The 20336-nt window shown below is 32.5% G+C and overlaps 1 protein-coding gene across 1 annotated transcript in view; it reads right to left on the bottom strand.

Moving 5' to 3' along the window:
• Window positions 1–12546: 12546 nt before the first annotated feature.
• Window positions 12547–20336, bottom strand: part of LOC126973119 (uncharacterized) — a 610257-nt gene continuing 602467 nt past the window's right edge. Inside the window, exons 7-8 of the mRNA XM_050820265.1 lie at window positions 15100–15234; window positions 12547–12914 (exon numbers count right to left, since the gene is read on the bottom strand). Coding sequence (XP_050676222.1) covers window positions 12883–12914; window positions 15100–15234 — 167 coding nt within the window. The 3' untranslated portion in view covers window positions 12547–12882. The remainder of the gene's footprint in view (window positions 12915–15099; window positions 15235–20336) is intronic.

Genomic DNA, 20336 nt, shown 5'->3' with positions numbered 1-20336 from the left:
GGTTTTCAATAATCCTTAGCGGCACTACATAATGGGCAGGGCGTATCAATTACCATCAGATGAACGTCCTGCTCGTCTCGTCCCTTATTGTCATAAAAAATGTGTTTGATACCTAGGTACGTATTTAAAAGTACACTACTTCTTTCTATCGTTGTAATTTAATTGTCTTTCAAGTTACACTTCCAAAGGTTTATTGCTCACTTAACGTTCGTTGAAAATTCCCAGGCACCTTGATTTTATCTTAAGATGTGAGTATATTTATTAAGGATTACTTTAAAAATAGTAAATTCCTCTAATGCTTTGTTAATACGTGTTGAGTCATATTTACAGTCGTTACAAAACGACTAAGTTTACTTTTCAAGAAAATTCTCTCGAAATGTTTATCTTGTAGAATAAAGTTAAAGAAATTAAATATTCTTAGTAAAAAAATTTTGAATATAAAATATCCAAAAATAGATATTTTATCGTCGCTCATTTGTTTAATTATCAATTCAAAGTCACCTCATTCAACTCTAGTTAAATTTTACAACTGTTTATTACTTGAAGTTCTACAAGTATCCCATCCCATAAATTGTAAATTACTGCTGACAAGACAGGTACAAAAATACATTAACTCGTTAATTAATAAGGAGGACATCATTTCATGTGTATCTAAGATTTATAAAATATAGAGATTTACCTGTTAGATGCTCCATTGCCCCAGATGCCGGCTAGATGTACAACGGCACCCTTTTATTTATTTTTTTTTTTTTTTTTTATTTTTTTTTATGATTCCTTACAGCTAACAAAATGAAAAGAGTATATTAAAAATTATACAGAATAGATACGCCAATTAAAAGGAATGCTATTAACAGTACAATAAGTATGTGACAAAGTAGTTTAAGACAAAAACGAAAAATACTAGAAAAACTTACAAGAAAAAATTACATAGAAAGAAAAGAAGAAATCGTATCCATATTGAGTAACTGAAACTGTGTGTGGTGAGTAGGTTGTGTGGTGTGAGTAGTGTGAGTGAATGTGAGTAGTGTGAGTGAATGTGATTGGTGTGAGTGAATGTGATTGGTGTGAGTGAATGTGATTGGTGTGAGTGAATGTGAGTGGTGTGAGTGAATGTGAGTGTTCGAATATAATGTTTAAATTACGATGTGAGACTAATAATTTATCCTGAATATACTGATGATTAACTCCTGCAATTTAAACAGTTTAATATCAGTTTTTTGAACCTCAGACGTGATAAGTTGAAAATGTCGACGGAAGAAAATTTCTTATTATATATGTCAGGAATTCGAAATAGAGGTGAATATTTAAGATACTTAGTAGAGGCAAAGGGAATGTTAAATAAATTAGTATGCCTAGTACGTAATGTTGGTACCTGGAATGATATTTTATTTAAGATATCTGGACAGTCAAATTTATTATTTATATATCATAAAGGAGTAACATATCAATTACATCTCTTCTATCTTCCAAGGTATCGATTTTATGATAATTACAGGCTTCTTTGTAGTCTATAGGAATGAATTGAGATTTAAAATTCAATTTTTTTATAAATATCTTTTGTATTTTTTCAAGGCGGTCAATATAACATTGATATGTAGGCCTCCAGATAGGACTTGCGAATTCAAGGATGCTTCGCACGTAAGCATAATATAGCACTTTTAGGCACAAGATGTCATTGAAAGGTTCGCAAGTGCGAAGAATAAGCCCTAGATTTTTATAAGCCTTCTGTGTTATTATTTCGATGTGGTTATTATGGGTTAGTTTGCTATCATGGATCACAACTAAATCCCTTATTTGAGTAATTTTTGGAATAATTTCGTTATTTAAAGTATAATCAAATTTTATGTTATTATGCTTTCGTGAAAATGTAATAATTTGACATTTAGCAATATTAACTGTTATTTTATTTATTTTATAATATTGTGACAGTCTATTTAAGTCATCTTGTAACATAAAGCAATCGTCTATTTGTGAAATCTTTTTATAAATCTTTTTGTCGTCAGCATACAGCAAGAAGTTTGAACTAGCAAAACAATTACTGATGTCATATAAATATATATTGTATAACAAAGGACCCAGGTGCGATCCCTGAGGTACACCAGAAGTCACCTCAACAAAGTCTGATCTAAAATCACCGAGGACGACGGCCTGACAGCGATTTCTTATATACGATTCTGTCCATCTAAGAAGGTTCCCTCTGATTCCAACTGCGTAAAGCTTCTTTAATAGTATACTGTGGTTGACTCTATCAAAAGCCTTTTCAAAATCTGTGTATATTACATCTATTTGTGATCTATCATTCATGTCGCACTTAACGGTATGAGTGAACTCAAGCAAGTTAGTAAGGACACTACGAGATTTAATAAAACCGTGTTGGTTGATAGGGATGCATTGTAGGCAATTTCTATAAATATGATCATATACAATTTTTTCTAACATTTTACCAAATATATTCAAAATGGAGATACCTCTATAGTTACTAATATTTGTTTTTGATTCCTTTTTATGTATTGGTACTATTCGGGCTTCCTTCCAACATCTAGGGAAGGTCCCTTCATTAATGGAGCGCTTAAAGAGTGTTAGTAGCGGAGGTAATAGGCCCGATTCACATTTCTTTATAAAAATAGCTGGTATACCGTCAGTACCGGCGCCCTTTCGGATATCCAATTTACTAAACAACCTCCTAAGTATTCTTTCATCGATCTCAATTGTGTGAAGATTTTCGGAAATATTTGATTCCTCGTTCAGGGTCTCATCATTTAGGTCACTAGGTTGGAATACACTTTGAAAGTATTCATTAAATGCATTGCAGATATCATGTCCATTCGTAAGTAAACTACTTCCGTAGTACATGTTGTGAGGAATACCAGAATCAGTGCGTTTATTTTTAATAAATTTCCAGAATTCTTTAGGCGAAGTTTTGATATTACTCTGACAACGATTCATATATTTTGTATATGATTCGATTTGCAACCTCTTTACTCGGGCTCTCAGCAAGGAGAACATGGCATAGTCTCCTGGATTTTTAAACTTTTTCCACCTAGTGTGAACGTTGTACTTCTCTTTTATTGAATTAATTAGAGCTGGAGTATACCATTTCGGGTATTGATGACGTGAGGAATTTTTATAACAGGTATATGAGATTCTAAGAGCGAATGAATAATTCTGTAAAAATTATCCACGGCCTCTTCAACGGAGCCATTTAGGATGTCGGACCAGTTTGTATTTTTTAATTTTAAATTTATCGTCTCATAGTCACCCTTAAAAAATTTCTTTATCACGCAAAAATGTGGTTGTAGGGCTTTCATAAAAAGGTCTTTTACGACGATAACCAGGGGACTATGAAAGTGGTCAATATTTACAAGTGAATCGCTACATATGTTACACTGTAAGTAAATATTTGATAAGACAAGATCAAGAATGTTACCACAGCTATTTTTGTTGAAATTATATTGTTTTAATCCCATCAGATTGTAAGTATTTAGTAAACTCAATGCCGATTCTAATAATTCTGAGTTACAGTATTTTGTAATGCTGTAACTATTATCATTACCATACCATGAAATGAAAGAAAAATTAAAATCTCCTATTATGAGAAAATTATCATTCGAATGTTTATCGTAAAATGATATTAGGGTCTTATTAAAGTTACGTAATAAATTATTCGCATCCGAGTTAGGGGGGATGTATGCCGCTATAATATGTAAATCCTTGTCACTACGTAGCGAACGATTGCTTAAATATATACCCTTCGGAATAGTTAGCCATATACATTCTACTTGCTCGCAGTTTGAGTCCTGTGAAATAAACGCAGCAAGTAATTTCTTAATACATATCAAAACGCCCCCGCCCCTTCTCTTGTGTTTCCTGTCAAATCTGAATACATCATAACGACTGTCACATATTTCTGTGTTTAAAATTCCATCACATAGCCAACTTTCTGTTAAAATTATTATATCATAATTGCTTGTTTCTATATTATTATAAAGTGAGTGTAATTTCGTGCGTAACCCGCGAGTATTTTGATAATAAATTTTGAGATTATTTAAATCCATCATAAAGAAACCTAATTATTATGAAGTAAAAATATTTAAAATATAAGGAAATGTCAAAAAGAACACGGTTACGCAATATAATGTAAAAACAATTACATAATTTCTAATATAAAAATTTGTTGCAATAAAAAGCAATTGATAACTTATTAAATGCATAACTTGGCTAAAAACAATAACAGATAAGAGGGTAGATATAAAATCATTTACTAAAAATTGTACGGCAGTGATGTGAGTACTGAGTGTCAGAGGTTTTAAATAATTTAAGTTTTTGTTTCTTAAGATTAATAATAATGTGTAAGTGTGAATGAATATAATTAGTTTGATTTTTTTTGAGTGGTAAAAGTGTGTGTGATGAATATGTGTGTGTGTGATGAATATACGTATTTCTGGTACAATGAACTCTAATAATAAAAAATGGTAACTGAGCATTAAACCTGCGAAGTGTCTAAAAAATCGTTCAATTCCTCTTCTGACCTGATCGCCTTGGGTGGACATTTTTCATTGCGACGTAAATAAATTACGCAGTTCTTCACCCAAACAAATTTGATATTACGTTCCTTAGCTCTTAGTTTGCACTTATTAAGGAGCATCTTATTAGCAACTGTGAGGTGTTCGTTGATGAAGATTTTCATGGAATTGTCATCAAAGCCAAGATCACGTGAGGTTATCCCTTTTTGTTTATTATGCTTTTTGAAGTTAGCTAGGAGTTCATCTTTACCTCTCTTATCCTTAAGTTTAGCCACAATTTTCCTTGGGTGTCCTTGTTTCTGACGAATTGAGTGAACTCTTGTTATAAATTCAATGTCGTCTCTTCTAAGGTCGGAACCAATAGCCGTAGCTAAGAGAAGAAGTAATTCAACCAAATTTTCTTTCGATTTCTCCGGTATGCCAACTAACTCAATATTTAAGAAGCGGGATTTTTGCTGCTCGCGTTTGTTTTCTAAATCAAATGCAGCAATATTTTTTTGAAGATTAGAGATAGCAGCATCTTTCTTCGCAAGTTCAGTATCATAACTTTTTAATCTATTCTCGACGTTGAGAATCTGTGACTTAACCCGGTCGAGTTCTTGACTTAGAGATTCAACAACAGAGAGTTTTGTATCAATATCTGCCAGCCTCGTGTTAATATCTTCAATTACACTCGTATTTATCTTTGAGGTTAGTTCGTACATTTCATTGCGTAATTTTTCGACATGTTCTGGGAGTGAAGTGAGAGGGGACAGCATATTCTCAATTCTGGTTAGTTGCACCTGGTATGAAGCGTCCTCCGGAATTAGATTCTTGGAAGCAGAGCTCGTTTGGATAGGACTCTTTCTACATTCAGGACAAATCCACGAGCCCTGTGTTTCAAATCCCAGTCTCCGCCACCCAACTTCCGATAAGCTAACACAGTGGAAGTGATAGGTTAATCGGCAACCCGAACCCGAGGCCCCATCCAGAACTTTTTCATTGCAACGCTTGCATAAATCTTCCATGCCGAAGGTTGTCAACGCCGGTGCTCAGGAATGTATTGATACGGAACTGGTTATTAATCGCGTCACTTTGTACTGCAGTAGGCAGCGGTATGCGTAGAAATAGAAGTCACCACAACACAGAAAACTATAACACTCAATCAGATTTCTATACTATTATTATATCAAAGAAATATCAGCACTACTTAAAAAACTATAACGTTAAGACTTAATAAAAACCTACTAATACTATTATTATATACAAAAGTAAAATATTGTTTGACGAACACGTCTTTGTCACATCGAGTTCGGATCGAGACAGATATTCCACCAAGCATTAAGTAGTCGGTTCCTATAATTAGTGAGGAAAATTGAAAAAGTTATTCAAGGATTGATATTAAATCAAAATATAGAATGGAGTAAGAGTAACTTAATATATTATCTTAATATATTACACCTGGCGTGTAATATCACTCGGCTGGCCTGGACGAAAAAACACAATACTTGTGTTTCAGCAATGTGTTCAAGAATCCTGGACTTCACTGCATTGCAGTGGGCATATCTCTTAAAATCAGTTAAAAATTTTGCTCGTTGCATCACTTCTTATTACAAGCGGTCCATAGCAGTCTAGTCGTAGATTTGTAATATGTATAGTAATTGTCCAATTGGTATGAGTTTTCTTGAGTGTTAAATATACTAAAGCTACTTTTAGTGACAGGAATTAAAGCGAATGTAATGGTTTAGATACAAAAATGGCTTTAACATAGTATATAGCGACGAAATGAAAATGAAATCAGAAACGAGGAGATCCGCAAGAGAACCAAAGTCACGGACATAGCCTAAATGATTGCGAAAGTGAAGTGGCAGTGGGCAATTCACATAGTTCGACGGACAGACGGCCGTTGGGGCAGTAAAGTCCTAGAATGGAGACCACGTACTAGAAGACGCAGTGTTGGTAAGCTCCCCACAATATGGACCGACGATCTGGTATACACTTAAATGAGGGCAGCGCAGGACCGATCGTCGTGGAAATCTTTGGGGTGGCATTGGTCCAGCAGTGTACGTCTTGCGGATGATGAAGATGATGATAATGCCGACGAAAATGCTTGCAGGTGAATACTTACTGATAAGATCACCTCCGCTCATACTCTTGGCGAAACGGTGTGAAAGGAAAAAGTGAATATTGTTAATTTTTAAAATATTTAAATAAAACAAGAAAGGACTGGGCACTTTAATTGAAAATCATTTATTATAATGGTATAGACATCTTTACATTAATAATACAATATGATTTTTACAACTGAGTACTATTGTCGACTTTGATTAATATTTTAACAGTATAGTAAGAGCTTAGTACAATGAATATAATATGAGTGTCACTAATTATATTCTAATGCAAATAGTAGCAACTTAGCTTAAGGATATGTCACCGCTGTGCTCCAACTAGATACTGCAGGCGTAGTCGCAAAGTGCGGCAACTAATACGACGCCCAAGTGGGCATACTCGAGCCAGTCTCGAACAATGTATGAGGATCCACATGTTCTGTTAAGCTTTGCTGATAATTGAACCTAAAATGCCGGGAAGCATACGAAGTTATTAATTATCATCAGTAAGTAGTTTATTAATTTCAATGTAAATAACACGAAGCGTATGTTACAAAAATTGAAAGATGCCATTGAGTGTCAAGACGCCACACACACAAGCATCTAATAGTTGCTTAGGTGTAGTAATTAGTAGTTCTTAGTGCGGTATCTAGTTAGAGCGCAGCGGAGACCAATCCTTAATCTAAGAGTAGCAATAATATAAGAAAACCCTATAATAATAAAAAAAAGGAAGTGGTCCCGATCATTTACACCCAATTTTACTGAAGGCTTGTAGTAGACAAATTTCAATACCTTTAGATATACTCTTTAGGAAATCATTACATTCAGGTAGTTTACCATCAATATGGAAAATGTCTTTAATTGTCCCCATTTTTAAAAGTGGTGACAGACATAATATTAAAAACTATCGTGGGATTTCAAAGATATCGGTCATCCCAAAATTATTTGAAAAAATAATCTATGACACTTTATTTCCTTTATTACGACCACTAATTATTCCACAGCAACATGGATTTGTAAATAAACGCTCGACGGAAACTAACCTTTGCGAATTTCTAGATGAAGTATTGGATGCCTTAAACAATGGATTCCATGTAGACACAATTTACCGACTATTCAAAGGCGTTCGATAAAATTTCGCATGCCCGACTATTATTTAAAAAAAGACCTTGGGATAACGCTAGATTCGGCTCTCTTATTTGAAAATCATATAGACAATATGACAGCAAAAGCTTATAAAATGCTTGGTTTTATATTGAGACAGGGAAATGACTTCAAAAATATTCATACTTTTAATCTGTTATATAATGCTTATGTCAGACCATATTTAGAATATGCCTCGACTGCTTGGAACCCACGTTATACAAAATATATAGATGCTATAGAAAGTGTACAAAATAAATTTATTAAAAGATTAAATTATAAGTTTCAAAATTGTAATACTCCTTAATTTTATTACCTATCTTTACAACAGCGTAGAGAATACAGAGATCAAGTTTTCCTTTTCAAAATATTACATGACTTAATTGATTCCAATCGTATTTTAAGTAACATTAAACTTAACTGTCCAAAACATTATACACGTTCTATAGATACATTCTTTATCCCTGTTCGTAGAACTAATTATACTAGCAATTGTTTTAGTAGAAGAGCACTTATAATAATAATTTTATAATAACACTTATAATAATAATTATAGTCACTTAGACATTTTTCATAGCAGCTATCCAACTTTTACTAAAACAATTAAAGAATATCTTAAACATTCTTAAAATATGTCCAACCGATAAATTTGATAAATTTTGTTTCATTTGTATTTTTGTGTACTTTTTTCGCCTAATGTTTATTGTATATATAATCGTTATATTTTGTATTATATTCACTCCTACTTTGTTTATATTTAAGTGGAAACTTTACTGGCTTGTGTAATATAAATTGTGTGTTACAATGTGTATATAACTTTAGTTGTTTGTTTCCCAATAAATAAATAAATAAAACACTTTTAAATTTAATAAAAAAGACATAAAACAAATTAAACTTCAAGATATACTGATAGCATGTTTTGGTAGTTTATTATTATATACTGACAGTTGGCTGTATTTATAAAGAAAACAATTCCCATTTAAATTGATATTTGTGTTTGAAAGCTCAGGAAATCCTTAACTCTCTTATACCTTCGTTCTCATTTAAAAAAATATGAAATTAATCAAAGAGTTCACCATTTCTGAATGAACTTTCTTTATTAAATAAATTAATGCAGATGACACTAGCCTTTTTTATTTTGGTCATAAAATTGAGCCAATCATAAAAGACGCACAAGATTACCTAAACCTGCTCAATGTGTGGTTTCAGTGTAATTTACTGACGATAAACATATCAAAAACCCATTATGTTATATTTGCCGCTATCATTTACCATTAAAAATTAATAACCAATTAATTAAAAGAACAGATAGTGAAAAATATCTAGGCCTTTTATTAGACAATAATTTAACATAGAAACCTCACATTGATAATGTAAAGTCTAAGCTGACATCCCTTACTGGAACACTGCGTAGTATAGCACGTTGTCTCCCCCGAAATGTACGTTATATCATTTATAATTCTCTCGTAAAACCACATATTGATTATTTGGTTGAAATCTGGGGTTCAGCTGCCAGAACTTATGTAAATTTAATCCAAACTGCACAAAATAGACTTATAAAAGTATTATTTAGATACGATTTTCTGACACCAACGAGCAAAGTATATAAAGAAACTAAAATAATGGACGTAACACAAACATAAATATTACACATGTATTATTATTCGAAAAATATTTACTAACGAAATACACACAGAATTAAAGTTTAAAAAAAAGAAGTATTCCCAAGAAAAAAACTTAAGAAGTTGTAATGACTTAATGCTACGTCCACCAAGAACTAATTACGGTAAAAGGAACTTAACTTACGAGGGAATTCAGATTTATAGCAAACTTCCAAATACTATAGAAGAATTATAAGAAATTAAAAGTACGGCATTATTGAAAAAAAAACTTAAAGCACATATTATTATAAACAACACTATTTAATATAGGTAATAATTATACTTCATTCTAAGTATTTTTTCATCTTAACTTTTTTGTTACGAATAAAATAAATAATATGATTTAAAAAAAATGCTCGAATGCACAATGACTCATATAAACATGTACCTATTTGTTTTAAGTTTTCTTATTTGTATTATTGTTCAAATCGTAGGTATTATTTTAGTTTACTTCAACTGTTATCTTTATAAGTCGTTAGCTACATCCAGTCCTTCTTATTTCGGATAAATATAAAATATGTTGATGTTCTTTTGTTGAGAATTTTATGTACCTTAATTTTTTGTAATTGTTCACTTTGTTTGTTTTTCATGCTTAGTCATAGAAACCTAAAGTAATATTATATTGTATATTTATGTAAAATTCTCATGTAAGTGATTTTATGTTAAATCTTATGAGAATAAATGTCTTTAAACCGAATCTTATTTTAACTCGAGTAAAGGCGAAATTATAAATTTTTTCATTTTTAATTATGATTTCTTTCATTAACAGCATAAATATATAATAGATTAGGTACATAAAATCTTCGACGATACTATAATATATATTATATATATTGATATTATATTCATATGATTATCATCTTTATTGAGAATTCTATATTTACAATTTTATAAATCTATATTCTTAACATATTATCTTTATTAGGACGACATTTAATGATATTTTATTAATACACCATTATTTTAACCGGATAAAATATTAGTTGCAATTCAACAGAGTTGTTGTCTCCTTAATATACAAATCTTCATAAATGGATAGTTACAATTTATTTTACAAAAAACGGAAGAAACCTGATTACTTTTATTACATTCTGTGGTAAAGCGGGGCTCTTACATTCCGAGTGCACTCGAATTATTTTAATGAAACAAAATGGCGTCATCTGAGAAAAAGTTGTGAACTATTAGTTTGACTCTAACAGGTATTACTTCATCATATCTGTATTTTTAGGTACTTCATTGATCTCGAGTTTTTAAAAGTAAATTAATTATTTTATCTCCACATTTTTTAGGGACGAAATTATTTGTAGCACTCAATCAAAAGACTTAGTGTGGTTGCGGGTAGAATAATTACTTTTTTAAAAACTTAATATTTCAGCCATTAAGCTATGTGTTACTACTTAAGTACATACCTAGCATCTATTAGTTATATCATATATAATGTTTAATAAGGCAATCGCTGGACTCGGGTATATGTAAATCAGAAGGATACTTTTATGTGGATTATGGATACACTTATGAGTGCACTCGGTCCGAGTCTACGCAGATAGTGAAAACCCCGCTTAAGATACTTTGTTGTAATATGTTCTTGAAAAGGATAGCAGAAAATTATTTACACATATTTCAATTTAAAGGCATCTCTATCAATTATTAATAAATTTCAGTATACATAGTTTGGTGTATGTCAGTCAGTATTTATGATCGTATTAAGAGCATACATATTCAAATTACATAGATTCAAGTACTTGCTTAGAACATTTTTAAGAGGTTACGCGAATCCCTAAATGTCTATTCACATGAACTAGTGAAGTTTGACCAGTGAAGTTTGACCCAGAACCTTTCAAATATTGCAGCGTCATTTGCCCCCCCACCACAGTGCTCACTGGGTCAACCGGAGCGACCGGGCCTCCTACCGGATAGCCGGCGACCAGACTCATAGTCGTGTATGTAACACGTACAAGATTTCATTTGCACCTAGTTACATTACAGTTATTTTCATTCGCTCACGATGTGTGTGTAGTCATATAGCGCGTTAATGTGTGTATGTGAGAGGGAATATGTGCGAGTGTACATGCGTGTGTCTGTTTGTGTGTGTTTTAATGCGTGCTCGTGCATTTGTGTGTATGTATACGTGCTGGTGCATGTTTTGTGAATGTTTTGCGTGTGCAGGTTTGCGTGTATTTGTTTTAATAGTTTCGACTTACGAGTGGGTTTCACCTGTAGTTGAATGTGTTGTCTCTTATTGCTGCTGCTTAGTATGTTACCGGAAATCTAATATGTTACCGAACAACAAGGTAACCGGCACGTATGAAAAGGCACTTACGAGTTACTGTTATTAAAATAATATGACAGATATGTGAAAAGATGACACTTATGACACATCTCATGTTGACAATATTATGTCTTAATGAAATATAAGTACTTGTCTCAATTTAAGGTCCAAGTTTCAAGTTTATATTGACAGTTTGATCAATTCTAATGCATAAATAATTTGTTTGTTACCATTAATCGGTACGAAAATTTTGAGTGTTCGTCTTAACTGACCATTGCACGTACAAACTAGCGATTATCGCATCGCATCGGTCGAGATTTAAATAAAGAACTATAATAGTTAACTAGTTCCCGTTTGAGCGTTTTAAAAACAATATTTATTTATCCGTATGTTGAAATTGTATCGCAAGTTCGTATGAGCCATGGTCAATGGAATAATCCTATATAGTACTAGATGTAGATAAGAGTCGCTTGCTACTAGACAACCGATGAAAACAGGCCAGGTTTATTACTTTACTGGGCGTTACAAGCTACGTCTTACACTCGCAATTTGTATGTCACTTTGTGTTAGTGTGCGTGCATTGCTCAAAATAGAGGTTAACGATCAACCTCAACTTTTTTCTACATTTTCACAACTGTTACAGTCTATCTAGACGTATAAAATATGATCATAGATCTTATCATATATGAGAAACTAGTTTCAACTAGACAGAATACCCTTTCTCCTCTTTCATTTGTTATAAAATCAAGAACAAAATCTATATATTAGATAAATAATACAAATCAAATCAAAATCACTTTATTGATGTAGGCACGGAAATGACACTTATGAATGTCAAAAGAAAGTTGTTTTCCTAATTGAATCTACTGCTACTTCGGAAAGGGTTGAGCTAATAAGAAGAAGTAGCAAGAAACTCATTATATAATATATTTCGTTCCTAATAATATGTGCAATGAGTCCCGGCAACACTTCATTAAGTGTCTTCGAAAGTGAAGTTTGTAAGTTGAATATTTTATTTATTTATTTATAAACATACAGTTTCTTCTTAAAATAATACAGTCCTGTAAAACTGTTTGCACAGTTTGTTATTTAACAAGCGTTTTTAATTTTTGAGTTCTTCTGCGAAAATTGTGCGCAGAGATAACAATATTATTAGATAGTTCACGAAATAAACACAGTTGGAGGTTGTTGAGGAGATATTAACCGTGCTGCATCGCAGCTGGTGTTCCACCTGAAAAGAAAATACAGCTTAAAACATTGTATTATGTTCTCTGGGAAGTTTTGTATTCACATTACTCTATTAAGGGTATGTTTGGTTTTTTAATTTTAATTTCTAGTTATACATGTCTTAAACTGTTGAATTACTGCCGTGTGATTGTGATTTAAAAATGTTTTTAGCATTATAGATAAAAATAATGATACAGATTACGATAAGGATACATGTTTATTGACAAAACAAATATTTTATAATATGACTAGCGGACCCGACAGACGTTGTTCTGTTAAAAAAAAACTCTCGCCGATGGAAGTTCGTAAAATCCGTTCTTAGCTGACCTCTACTCGACGAAAGGAATATTCCTACCAAATTTCAAGTCTCTTCGCCCTATGGTTCCAGAGATATCGTGATGAGTGACTATATACGTGGAAATCTCATATATATATATATATATATAGATTGACCATGAGAAATGAATTTTCTAGAATCAGACCACAAACTATCCAGAATTGGCCTTGAGATTTGTTAATGGTCATGGCGAATGCAAGACGGATCGGAAATAATAATAATAATAAAGATTTGCGGGCTAACTCGACATGCAAAATGTTCATGAAGTAGTTGCTGCAGATCATGAAGAATTGCTATTATCATTGCTGTATTCATCTCTTCATGTCGTTGTTCCTCCATGGTGCCCATGAAATATAATTCTTAAAATTTATGGTGTGCATCTTCGAGAGATTGCAATGATCCAATTCGATGGTGAATCTGTCCTTGTATCTACAAAATCAAAAGCAAAATCCGTATTACTGATTTGTAAACACTTATTTTTAGAATTTGCATACATAATACATAGGAATAAGTATAGTAGGTATGTTATTCTTATACTGTATTGTGTGTAAGAATATAAATAAATTTATATCCTGAATATCGAATTAAATCGTCGTTCTTAGACAATGTCTACCCCAAATGAGGACATTTGGAAACAACATTGTATTTTTGAGTGTTTGCTAGAAAATGTCGTGATTCGGTAGTTTCCCACTAAGGCAGCACAATCCTGGCGTTTCTCCGGAAAATACTTGCAAACAACGTCCATCGACCCAATGTGAACGCTAATATGCAAGCGGTAATCAGTACTGCAATCGTATCGAAACGCTGCTCGATTCAAATCATTACTTCATAAATTTCTTCTTGTGCGTCGAAAATTATATAGTTGTTGATCTCTGAGGTTACTGGCTACCTCGCTTTGCTCTTGTGATTCAGAAACACAACGTCGAGCCCACGCGGTGCTTTTTACCTGCAATTTCTTGTTCTTCGTCAGTCCAATTCGCAATGTTTCAAATCCTAGTTGCATTACGTCTATGTCGGGAAAGATGGCACAATAAGCTAATAGAAACTCGAAACAAACACACTCACCCAATGACATTCTATACATCTTATGTATAGAATGTTATATTATGTCATTGCACCCACCAGTCAACTTGAATAACATGACGTGCACTGTCAGTTGTATTTTATTACTCAAGTAGCGTGAAACTAACAAAAAACTTCATTGAATTCTTTCTATTCTCGAGATGTCATCAAAATGTCAATCCATACAAAATGTATGAGAAAATAAATGTTTTTATAATAATATTTTTTTCTGATTTTTTCTATATTTTATTACTTATTATCCTATTCCGGACTAAGAGTAACACAAAAATCAAACAACAGAAAAAATGGTCTAGCCGTTCTTGAGTTATAAATGGTGTAACGAACACGACTTTCTTTTATATATATAGGATGAAGGTGTAGAACAACAGTACTGAATAAAATAATTTCATGATGTTTTCATTAGATATCTAATCCAAATTAATTAACAACTTATTGTTATCAACCTTGAAATTCTTCTAAATTTTACAATGTATTACAACACTAAATCCAATTGGTGTATTTTATTAATTATATTAGGGGTTATAGTATGTAATTACCGATTTGTACTGAAAAATTGAAATTCGTTTTTTTTTTAATTTGACATATTTATTTAATCAAAATTTACGATTATTATCTATATATTGCTGCCATGCCATATTCATTACTTTAACCTCTATTATATGCAATATACCATGTCAAATACGAATTGTTGGAATAACTAAATATTGCCGATTTTGCGAAATTAGTGATGTAACATAATAACGGTAATCTGTACTTATTTTAGACTTACTTTGTATAACATGGACAGTAACTGAAGCCGCCTTAGCGTTGGCTGGTACACAGGTGTAGTTACCAGCATGACGAGGTTCTGCTGTGTCTATCATCAGTTCACTGGTATGTCTTCCGTTATGGACGCTCACACCATCTAGAAGGAAACAAATGTTGTGGCATTGTAATATTTACGATTTATATTTTTAATGAAATTGAAAAGATGTAAGAGAAAGTATTATATACAACTCAGGGGCGTGCATTGGTTTTCTAGAAACAGACAGTACGACATAAGTTGTATGAAACGTTGTATGTTTGCATCGGTTATGCAATCTGTAGACTGCCCATCGTAAGTAATAAGTTAACTTTAATATTAGTGCTATATTTATTTAGCTTCATAACAAGATAGGCACTGCCTAATTATTGCCTATATGATATGCACGTCCTTGATACTACGTCAACATTTAAATAAATAAGTTATAAGTTTATTTTATTACAAATTCATTTATCAATTTTTAACTGTTAAGAAAATTGCATTCATATTCATATTAGTAATTTATATATTACAAATGGCAAAAATTACATTTAAATTTCTTAAACAAAGTATTCTTGCTTTGTAGTTCTAATGAGCGTATGCAATAGACTTTGAACATTACTGCCACGAAATAAGGTGTTAATTTGAATGAAAGTGTTAATGTTATCTGTATAAAGAAAGTAATGCTATTATGGACTAATTTTAAATTAAGTAATGAAAACATTTTTATACTAATAATAGAACTTACTAAAATCATAGTTGATCATTCTGTTCTCGAAGTACCAGAAGACATACGAGGGTGGTTCCGTTGATCTCTTCACAACACACCCTAATTTCAGCATGGAACCCTCGTGAATTATCTTCTCTGATTCACCAACGATTTCTGCATAGGCAGCTGTCAAAAGAAGAGAGCTATTACAACTTCCGCAAATTTATAACAGAAGGAAAAAAGGTTTTTCAGGAGACACAACATCGAGTATGTTTTATTATTGATGAGTATATCATACCAAATAAACAACAATGTAGGCGAACCAAAGACATCGACATAGACCAAATGATTGCGAAAAACCAATGTTAATTTTAGTGTTGAATTTCGTCTTTTGTCTATACTTAATAATTGAATATACGAACAGGTTACTAATGAGAGAGAGACATACAATACATAAACTTAAATAACATATTATAAGTTTAAAGGTTAAAGGCGCGGTAGCTGGTGAAATTACTGGGCAAATGAGACTTACATCTTATGTCTAAAGGTGACGAGCGCAATTGTAGTGCCACTCAGAATTTTTAGGGTTTTTCAAAAATCCTGAGCGGCACTCCATTGTAATGGGCAGGGCGTGTCAATTCCCATCAGCTGAATATCCTGATCGTCTCGTCCCTTATTTTCATAAAAAAAGAAACACTAGTCGGATACTATATTGTTGGATCAAAAATAGTTAAGATTAACAATTATTTTTAAGAAGTATCTTAATCTCTTACGAAAGCACATTCTCCTAGAGTTGTTCAGAGACGATAGTAATGGCCAGTAATACTAGATTACACGATATTCAACTTACCAACTAAAACTAGTTTAAAGAAAATGCTTGTCGGAGGATGTGTTGGCACCTGACATTCGTAGTAGCCGCCATCTGCCGACGTTGCGAATCGTATGTGTAACGCCCAGTCCTAGAAAATAGAAGACTTTATTCGATTCTATTACATTCGATTGACAATTCTCTTGATTCTACGATCTTTATTGGACATTGTACAAGATTTTCACATGTTTATCTTCTTATTTCTCTGTTTACTAATACCACATTGACTAACTTAAGCGTGAAAACTGTTTTTTGTACGATTTCTAAATACTCTTAATACAAATCACACGATTTATATTTTTTAGATAAATGAATATTCCAAAGGAAAAGATAATTGCGTTTGTGTAGGCTAACATTATAAAGAAAAAAAATAATTAAAAAGTTTTCTTATTTTAAAAACCGTTTATGTATACAAAACTACAAGAAATGCAATAATAATTATAACTTGCCTTCTGAAATTGCCAGTGCCCCAGGACACTAGATATTTCAGATAAACCATAACTAGAGTGCCGTACGGCACTCTATTCTCTCACCAATTTCTGATCCTTATTTTGGTCTTATAGTTTGCTTCAATAGCTTTCAGATACGTTAACTCAAATCATCCTAATTATAAGCAATCTATAATTAATACACGTAAAATAACACGCATTGACAGAATGCTGCGCGAGCGCCAAAATCACGCCGATCTGAGGCATACCGCGCGATCACAGATCACACACACACTCAAATAAGTTTCAGATTTTTATGAACATTACAACAATACGACCGGGATTAAAACACTTATATTATATAATTTGGCGGATACATAAAATATTATTACGTATTTAAATTTAGAAGGTACTTAAAAATTCTAGTATGGAATGATGATACAAATGTAATTCATAAACAATATTGAATACGATAAAAATAAATCTATGCGTACTGAAGTTCTCAAATACAACCAAAAAATATTCACAGAGCCGTTCTTAGTCAAAAAATACTGGGCCGGCTACCAAATCTCGTGCAAGCATAGCCAATTACACTGGCTTACATAAAATCTAATTTTAATCTTCTACTCAACCAAATTGCTATCGGTGGAATTAAATAGAAATGAACAAGAATTATCAGTTTTCAAAGTAATCATTGAAGCTTGTTCGAGAATGTTCATGGAGATTGTTTTGTATTTTTTCGAAGTCGGGTTTCAAATCGGTTCACTCGAATTTCGCTGAATTGTATATATTGCTATGATTGGATTCATTACTTTTTAACTTTTTATTTCATCTCAAAAAGAAACTTACTCTCGTAAATCTTACGCCCTGTCCGCAAGAATGACGTGATACTCAGGAGTCTTGAAAGGCCTGATTAAGATAATTGTGAATAGCAACGTGATATGATGAGCGTTATCGCGTTGCTAAATAATTAACTAAAATGTTAATTGTCAGTAGCGAACCGAAACATAAATATCTAATTGTTCTCTGTCTCATATTGTATCGTATTTCAACAGCAAACTTATCTTCAAATGTATTAGCTATTTACATTGCCTGCATAATCTTCTTTTGCATCTAGCCGTAATGGTTTAGGCAGGTTAAGATACGAGTATGTGCTGCTATACTAGTAAGTAGTGTATAGTGAACTTTCATTATCATTAATAATCGTTGAGTTTATTGATTCTGTTGTTGTACTTATTATTGTTGTTCGTCTCCTGTGACCTGCCGATACAAAGTCTATATTATTAAAATCATTAAAATTATTGGTTTTCAAAATATTGTTTTGGGTTCTTGTTACTTTCGTAAGAATACGTAATATATATGAATACTTTTGAGCAACGGGGTGAGGGTTCTATAGACTAAGATTAAATTTTTCAAACTAGAAGTGTGTTTATTTTTCTCAGTTCTATGGCGAGGGATTATTTTAATGAAAATAAGGGACGAGATATGCAGGACGTTCTGCTGATGATAATTGATACGCCATGCCCATTACAATGCAGTGCTGCTCAGGATTCTTGAAAAACCTCAAAGATTCTGAGCGGCACTACAATTGCGCTCGTCACCTTGAGATATAAGATGTTAAGTCTCATTTGCCTAGTAATTTCACTGGCAACGGCGCCCTTCAGACCGAAACACAATAATGTTTACACATTGTTTCACGTTAGAAATAGGCGACGTTATGGTAACCATAATTTGAACATCACCACCCCAGTCGGGAAGCACAGGATGTGGGATGAACCAGTGTTCATCAATAATTTTATCTATAATTTCTATATCGACTATGTAATACATTAATTTTTAATAATATTACATTCCAAAAAAAATGTTAACATTATAAATTCGAATACAATCAGCTTTTCTATAGAAGTATTTTTAATAAAAGCTGTACGCGACGCTTTTGGCATAAAACGCTTACATTTTTTCCACAAATTCATGTTAGCATTTTCGCTGCGAGGTTGACTATTTAAAATTTTGAAAGCCACTGTATGAAATAGGCCAAGTATCGCGACACCAAACGTCACAAAGATGTGAGACTCACTGAGACCGACATATTATTATCAGTTAATCACGTGTATCAAAGACTTTTTCTGGATACACGTATCATAGTTTTCATTTCAACTTATCCATTTTATCTTGCATTTATTCAGAATATGGTTACACTACTTACCAGAGGAAGGCTCCTTTCCACAGGATGCCGGCTAGATTATGGGTACCACAACGGCGCCAATTTCTGCCGTGAAACAGTAATGTGTTAGCATTACTGCTTCACGGCATTGTGTTTCGCTCTGAAGGGCGCCGTAGCTAGTGAAATTAGTCTCAAAGTGACGAACGCAAAAGTGGTGCCGCTCAGAACTTTGGGTTTTTCAAATCTGAATCCTGAGCGGCACTGCATTATTATAGGCAGGACGTATCAATTACCATCGGCAATAACGTCCTGCTCGGCTCTTCCCTTACTGTCATAAAAAATACTAAGTATATTTTCGCAGAAACAAACTTTTATGTTTTAATATTCTCGCAGCTAAAAATAACATAAAATATTTTCAACGGACGTGAAAATTTTTCATAATCAATACTAGCTGACCCAGCGAACGTTGTATTGCTATATAAAGGAATAAAGAAATAAAAAATTCAATTATTAAAATTTTCGGGGAATAAAAATAGATGACGACCGACGCTCAGACGTAACAAATATATCGTACATAAAATTTATCGTACTACAATAATCATTATATTCGATTGACAACTTGCAACTCTATTGCGTATCTGTGGATGGAATAGATTAATATTAAAATCGCGATACAAAAAAAAAAAACAATAAAACAACCGACTTCAAAAACACTATTTCATGGAGTCTTGGTCCTTACGCCGCAACCCACTCTCGCCTCTGACCTCCTCGCGACTCAAGTACATCTCACCTACAACTATGTACGAGTATGTAGTTACAAAGCTATCTTGGATGACACTGACTCTAAAAATTACAATAATCGTAACTAGAATTAGATTAATTAATTACATTGTATAAAAAACGCAATTATTTTTAAACTTTTTAGTGCATATTAGATCTATTGTTTTGAAATAGTGTTTTTTAAGTAGTTTTTTTTTATATTTTATTTTTATTTTTAGTGAATTTGAAGTACACTATCTAACAATTTGTCTAAATATTTGTAGATATACTAAATTC

This window comes from Leptidea sinapis, chromosome 28, assembly GCF_905404315.1.
Source record: "Leptidea sinapis chromosome 28, ilLepSina1.1, whole genome shotgun sequence".
NCBI classification, from domain to species: Eukaryota; Metazoa; Arthropoda; class Insecta; order Lepidoptera; family Pieridae; genus Leptidea; species Leptidea sinapis.
The sequence above is the reverse complement of the archived record's forward strand: the minus strand, read 5'-3'. Positions and strand labels throughout refer to the sequence as shown.